This window comes from Phaseolus vulgaris, chromosome 2 (assembly GCF_051622355.1).
Source record: "Phaseolus vulgaris cultivar YP4 chromosome 2, ASM5162235v1, whole genome shotgun sequence".
NCBI lineage: Eukaryota > Viridiplantae > Streptophyta > Magnoliopsida > Fabales > Fabaceae > Phaseolus > Phaseolus vulgaris.
In genome coordinates this window covers 15,805,691-15,812,571 of record NC_143499.1, presented here as the reverse complement: position 1 = coordinate 15,812,571, position 6,881 = coordinate 15,805,691, and the positions used below count along the sequence as shown (strand labels likewise).

Below are 6,881 nucleotides of genomic sequence, written 5' to 3'. Positions count from 1 at the left end.
GTGATACATTCAAATGAAACATTGTGATACATTCAAATGAGGGTAAATTTGGAAATAAGGGATGGTGACATGGCTTTCTCTCTACATCTCTTCATTTTGAGGGGAGAGCCTTCACTTCCCTGCACATCCCTTGATCCAAACCATAGATATCCACTCACATCCTTCCTCTTGAACAGTACATCCATGGAAGCAAACAGGGAGTAAAAGACCGAAGAGCATACCCACCACCAAAGACATATCTTCACAACCTATAAAATCAAATTATAATAAAGTTTCTCTTATTTTTTTATTTTTAAATGGTATCCAGTTTAATTTTATCTCATAGAAAATTATTCAATTTTAAAATATTTATATAAAATTGATCTAAATATACTCACAACCCTAATTATTATATTGTTTACATGAAAGTATCGAGAAATATAAAATGGGCATTAACGAAATTCAAATTTCAATTTTTTGTTTGTTAATTTTTTTAAGAAAAAATATGAGGTGGTTCTTTTTTTTTGTTCAAAATTGAAACCTCGTTAGAGGAATCTGTGACGTTTTGCTTTTCAGCTTCAGCCATACTTTCTCTTCCTTTCATGTCCCTTCAGGTTCTCACTGTTCCCTTCGTTGCAACCAAAGCGGCAACTTTGATCCAAACCTCAGCTCCAGCCATACTAAATCTCTTCTTCCTTCTTATCCTCTACTCTTCCTAAGTCATTCTTCTTCCTAACACTTTTCGCCAATTTCCTCACTTTTTCTGTTTCATTTCTTCACCATTGGAGGTATAGGGTTCTGCTCCTTCTTTTTCTATTTGTGGGTTTGACCCTCTTTCTCTTATCCTTGCTTTTGTGTGTTGTTGATCTGAATCTGCTGTATTGTGTTCCACCTTAGCTGCATTTGGTTGGGCTTTTCTATTTTAAGATAAAAATTTATTGATTTTTATTATTTTTGTGTTGGGGTTTGCTGATCTTAATGCTTATTCAGGAAAGACTTAAATTGACTCTTGGTTGGTGCTGTGTAGAATTAATTGCAATTTTTGTTAGTTTTGACTTCGAGTTCGAGTTATTGTCCTTTTTTGTAAATAGACTTCACGGTTCGGTTTTGGATTTTTCAATTACTCTACGAAACTTTCTCGCTACATAGCTGCGCACTCATATTTCCTTTTTGTAAAATGTATTTATGTTAGGGTATTAGTGTCTTTAGCTTTAAATTTTAAATTTATGGTTGGTGAATTTAATTTTGTTTGACATCTAGTTGAATCTTGCAGATTTTGATGCTTGAGTTCTGTGGTTGACATGGGGAAAGGAAGAAGTCCTGGCAAATGGTTCAAGAACTTACTCTTGGGGAAGAAATCGTCGTCAAAGTCTACTTCATCAAAGAAGAATGATATTCTTGTAAGGATGTCGTGGTTGACTTAAGTTTTGTGTTTATGATTTGTTATAATTTTATAAAGGAAACTACGGAGGGAGAACGTCTAATTGTTGTTTCCTGTGATCTGTGTTTGTGAGTGCTTAAACTTTTGAAATACTTGTTTTGTAACTGTTTTCTATTTTGTGTGTTTAGAAACCATCAAGTGATAAGGATGTGGTGGTGTCTTCTGAGGTACCTGTGTCTGATCCACCTGTTAATTCTCTGCTGATATCGCCGCCGCCGCCGATATCTGGAGCTAATGATACTAAAGTAGTGCTTTCAGAAAAGGAGGTAGTTAGTAGATCTTCACTTGATAAGAATGTTCTTTCAACTGGAGATGAAGAGGCTAAGGTGCAGGATGTGGCTAATTTTGGATCTCAAGAGGATACTGAGAAACTTCAGCTTACAGAAGCAGCTATAAAAGTTCAGGCCGCTTGTAGAAGCTATCTGGTGTTCACCCCCTTGCAATTATACATATAAATGCGTAGAAATATTTACAGATACAAATGCAACCACATTTATTTCACTTTTAATATTTGAGATTTTCAGTTATAGAGAAAAGGAAAATGTAGGTATTTCATTCATTTATAGTCATTGTCTTGTCTGTTCTGCATTTTGTGTTGGATTCTTATTTGAAATTATCGTGTCATGATATATTTGATCAAAACTTGCCCTGCTCATTGATTCTTAATTTGTAAGCTATTGTGTGCAAGTTTCGTAAGCATTGATTCTATATTTGGGAAGTTTCTATATATATGTTACTGAATGTAAAATGTGACTCCTACATTTTCATTGAAGGCTCGTCAAACATTTCAAACTCTCAGAGGTGCCATACAACTACAATCTCTCATTCGTGGTCACTTGGTTAGAAGACAAGCTGTTTCTGCTTTATACTGTGTGAAGGGAATAGTTAAATTTCAAGCATTGGCTCGTGGTTGCAATGTTAGACGTTCTGATATTGGGCATGCAGTCCAGAAAATTTGTAAGGTAAAAGTGCTTTAACTAATTCATCAATTCGGTGATCTGTGCATTATTTTCCTTGCCATTCTGGTAGAAAAATTTCTCATTGATTTAGTATCCAAAGATTTTTTCTACCATACAGTTGGCATCTTCTAGGGACTTTAAGATTTTATTTCATGGGGTGAATGTCTTCAGTTACGTTTTTCCTGCTTTTCTATTCACTAATTCCTTCTTCAACATGTTTTTGTCAGGATACTCATTGTTCAAATTCTATTTCGGTAGTTTCATCCTCACAGAAAGAGAAGCTGTCTGAAAATGTATTTGTTTGCAAGGTAAAAATCGATATTTAATGCCCCATAGGGGATAAATAGGTTATTTTATTCTCGACAAATATCTGATATATTATTTATTTCAGTTAATTAAAACTACTAGATATTATTACCAGATAACAATGTTAGTGTCCATGAGATTTCTCCCGCTGTCTTTAAAAACATGACAATTTTGTCTCAACTTTTGGGCTCATAACTAACCTGTCTCTAGTTCTATGTGCTATGAGATTAAAGTTTTGAACTTGTTTTGGTTATAGTTATAGGTTCATGATCTTGTTCCATACCAAATTATTCTTTTATTCACTGTTTGCTTGTATTGAAGTTTATTCATCTTTCAATATTCAATATTTTTTTCCTCAAACTGCTTGCCTGTGCAATGCATTGTGGAGCATGACATTAATGTTCAATGCTAGTTCCAGTAATTATTAATGTTGAATGACTACACTAATGAGTTAGATTTGGTCACTGAACCTGTAATAAATCTCATGATTGTTGATTGGAAGTTGATTTAACAATTTTTTTGGTCAATTGCCATTTTTACTTTACTCACTAGTTACTGATTTTTGAATATGAATGCTATAACAAAGATTGTGAACAAATGGTGTACTTTTTTGCTGTTCCCTTTTAGTTCATATTGTTCTGAAACTATGTTATCTAATAATATTATTTTGGTTTGAATTAAATCTCATTACGTATGTTATCCATTTTAGCTTCTGGCTTCATCCCCATATGCAGTTCCTCTATCACTCTCCATTGATCAAGAAGAAACTAACTTGGCTTGGAAGTGGCTTGACTATTGGACACAGTCACACTTTTGGGCACCTCTTCCTGAATTGAAAAAGAAATTTGATTCAGTGTTTGATGAGAAAAATGGAAGTTCCCAGACAGTTCAAAGGGGACAAGTTAAAAGAACTACTCGAAAATCTTCTGCTGTGAAAGCTGACAATGGCTCAGTTTTAGTTGCTAACAGATCTAAACAGCGTCCAAAAAAGGATTCAAGCCATCCATTGCCAACAGCTCAGGAACACCCTCAAAAAGAAACTGCGAAATGTAGTCTTGAAAAAAAACACGCACATAATGTTTCAAATGGATCTGAGGTTGTTAATGAAAAAAGAAAACACAGCAGTAGAAAGATTTTAGATCATACTGTCACTGATGTTTTAGAGCAGGGCCCAAGTGCCTCTTCAGAGAAAATGGAAGATTTGGCAGTTGCAAAGTCAGAAAAGTCTGATCCTGAGAAGGGTCATGGACAGCCAGCAAAAGATGAGAATGATAATGAGCCACATCATGATCCTATTGCTGTTTCAAAGACTAGCGTGAAGAAGGATGAAAATGAAAAAAATCAAGGAGTTGGTGAGGATCGGAACGGTGGTGATGATAATTGTATCAGTAACAATTCCCAGAGAAGAGCTTCACTACCTGCGAACTTTAATGATCAAGATAATGAGTTATATACCACTCCTGTTACTCCAAGGCTGCCCAGTTATATGGCTCCTACCGAATCTGCAAAGGCTAAGCTCAGAGGACAAAGCTCTCCAAGATTTGCTACTGATTTGGTAGAAAAGAGCAATACAACCAGGCGACATTCACTTTCATCCTCACTCAATGGCCGGTCAGGTTCATTTTCCCCGAGAGATGAAAGGCTGATGGCTGTGAGTGGCAGAGGAGTGATAAGGTCTGATAGATCTCTGTCATCTTCAAGGGATGGAACTGGTAAGCATTTAAGACTGTTCTTTGTATTTTTTTATTAATTGATTGGGTGAAGCTCTTGGTTTATGTCTCCTTCCCACCGAAAATAAAAAAGAAATAGATTATGATAGACATTTTTGGAGTACACCAATACAATAGTGACATGGATAGATATAAGTATCCATCTTCATAAATGCATACTTAAATTATTTGCTTGTATGTATTTTGGTGAGCAAAAGTTTTGCTGATGTTATAAATGACTTACTATTACAAGAATATTGCTAGACTACTACTACTAAAGCTCACTAGCTTGTTTGAAAGTTATAATTTTTCTTTCTTTTTTACTAACAAAGGTCTTTCCAATGCAAGCTACATCTTGATTCTGGCAATTAGCAAAGAAGGAATTTTAGTACTCATAATCTCATAGGAATTAAGACAAACAAGCAATTTAAAAGATGAAAGGCACATCAAGAATCAATCTCGAGAAATTAATCTGGATCTTCAGGATCTCTAATCTTCCTCTTTCCCCTTGCCTACTCCTATTGTGCCTTTTTATATAACCTTTAAAGAAACCAAGGCAATTAAGTCTGCCAACTGTCAAGTATCAATGATGCCTTTATGTCATTTATCACCTTGTGGCAGAATTTCATAATTGAAAATTAGTGAGTAATGGATTCATATCAGCAAATGATATGTTGATATTTTCTATTATCTTTCAAGCACCACAAGAATTAGGTGAATAACATTTTTGCAGGGAAAGTTGTTCTTGATTTATTAAGACAGTTACAAGTGCAAAAAAAATAAAAAATCCTTGTAGAACGAATCAAATCTTAATAAAATCTCTCCTTGGAGATTCTTGCAATGAGAAAGATTGCTGCGGTACCCACTAAAAAGATCTAGAGTGAGACCTGAAATTTTAGGATACAGATTTGATTTGGTCAAATTTTGTCAGCCACCATGCATATAACTTTTCATTCTCCTAAAGACATGAACCAGCCTGCATGTATGTTTTAGATTTTTTTTCTCAACTTTCTATAAATACCAAAATTAGCTCAATGATAGCTTGTAAGGTTTATAGGTCTCAATCATAATTTTGGTAAAAACCTTAACATTTTGTGGAAAACCCAATAGGAATTAATTTAATAGGTATAAATAATTCCCTTAAAATATGTTTGTTATAAGTGCCCTCTGATTTGTTATTTAGGCCTTTTTTCTTGTCCCATAAATAATTCACTATGGATATTATCAATTTCAGAGAAGTTGATCCAACCTCAGTGGAGAAGGTGATTCTACCTTATTTTCAAGGCAAGGATACTTGAAGGAGGTAAAAACTTGAATAGTTAAACATGGAGATTTACATTACAACATTGATTTGATTTTCATTTATATTTATGGTCATGGATAAAGAAAGTGATATTGTGATCAGCGTAAGATATCAAATTTCTTCTAATAGGACAGGAATACTTTGGTGGGTATATATTACGGATTTAAGCTTATGTGCTTATTTTTATGTTGTCTATTGCTTAAAAATTGGTTCTAAGTTCAATTTTCAAGTTTAGAAGCTTTTTCTGATCAAATTTCGGAATTAAGTTATCTGCAGTAGGAAAATTCTGCAGTGACATTGCATCAAGCTTAAAAATGATTACGTGATTTTTCCAAAAACTAGCATAATTGTTTGAAAGCTTTTTACTTAAAAAATAATTCTCAAGAAAATGATCAAATAAAAGGGTTTTTACTTTTAGATTTGGCCACATCATTACACTTGTTATAGTGAGTATGACAGGGAAGTGAGTGGGCATCTGCCGAAAAATAAAATAGAAAGATTGACTAGAAACAATATTGATGTAATTATGATTTCTCTCAAAAAAGATTATATGATGAGACAAATTAAATATACTAGCAATAACTAGAAAATTAATGATTCATATTATTTTGATAATTTAAGATTTGTCCAACAGACATTTATTTTTATCACAATTCTCAACTGTTGGTTATGTAATTATGATTATAAGTGTATTTTATATTTTTAAAATTAAAATGCAATTTTTCGGAAGTTTCATTTTTTCTGGTCACAATTCTTGGTTACTTTCCAGTTATTTAAGAACAGGATTTTTTTGAATGTAAAAAATATTTGGGTAAATTTATTTCGAAATGAATGGGATGTATCCAGAAATTTTCTAGAGATGAGAACAATAAAAGTAATATTTTGATTCAACAAAAGAAAAAGAAAGAACTAATGTGACATGATTGAGTTGAATCCCTATGAGTCAAATAAGATAGTAATTTTTATCACTAACTTAAAAGGTACCTTTAAGTTTAAAATAAACCGAGCCAAACACACCCTTACACTCATAAAAATACGATTTTGAAGTATACGAGAAGCAATATTTTCTCATTTTAGTCAAAATTTAGATTATTTTTAGGTTTTTATTATTTTATAATGCTTAAAGAAACACATGAAAAATTATCAACAAGAGGTCAGTGTAGACCCTTTTGTGACAAACCCAT

At 33.2% G+C, this 6,881-nt stretch overlaps 1 protein-coding gene across 2 annotated transcripts; it reads left to right on the top strand.

The window, feature by feature from the left end:
* Nucleotides 1-450: 450 nt before the first annotated feature.
* LOC137810786 (protein IQ-DOMAIN 29) lies at nucleotides 451-5,950 on the top strand. 2 transcript variants are annotated; one of them, XM_068612214.2, is made up of 7 exons: nucleotides 451-767; nucleotides 1,253-1,379; nucleotides 1,549-1,845; nucleotides 2,194-2,382; nucleotides 2,607-2,687; nucleotides 3,395-4,397; nucleotides 5,629-5,950. In XM_068612214.2, the coding sequence occupies exons 2-7, from the start codon at nucleotides 1,281-1,283 to the stop codon at nucleotides 5,658-5,660; spliced, it is 1,701 nt and encodes a 566-aa protein (XP_068468315.1). In that variant the 5' UTR covers nucleotides 451-767; nucleotides 1,253-1,280; the 3' UTR covers nucleotides 5,661-5,950. The 2 variants fall into 2 exon arrangements, with proteins under 2 accessions (XP_068468315.1, XP_068468317.1); XM_068612216.2 differs by having other exon boundaries at nucleotides 506-767; nucleotides 1,240-1,379.
* Nucleotides 5,951-6,881: the final 931 nt, after the last annotated feature.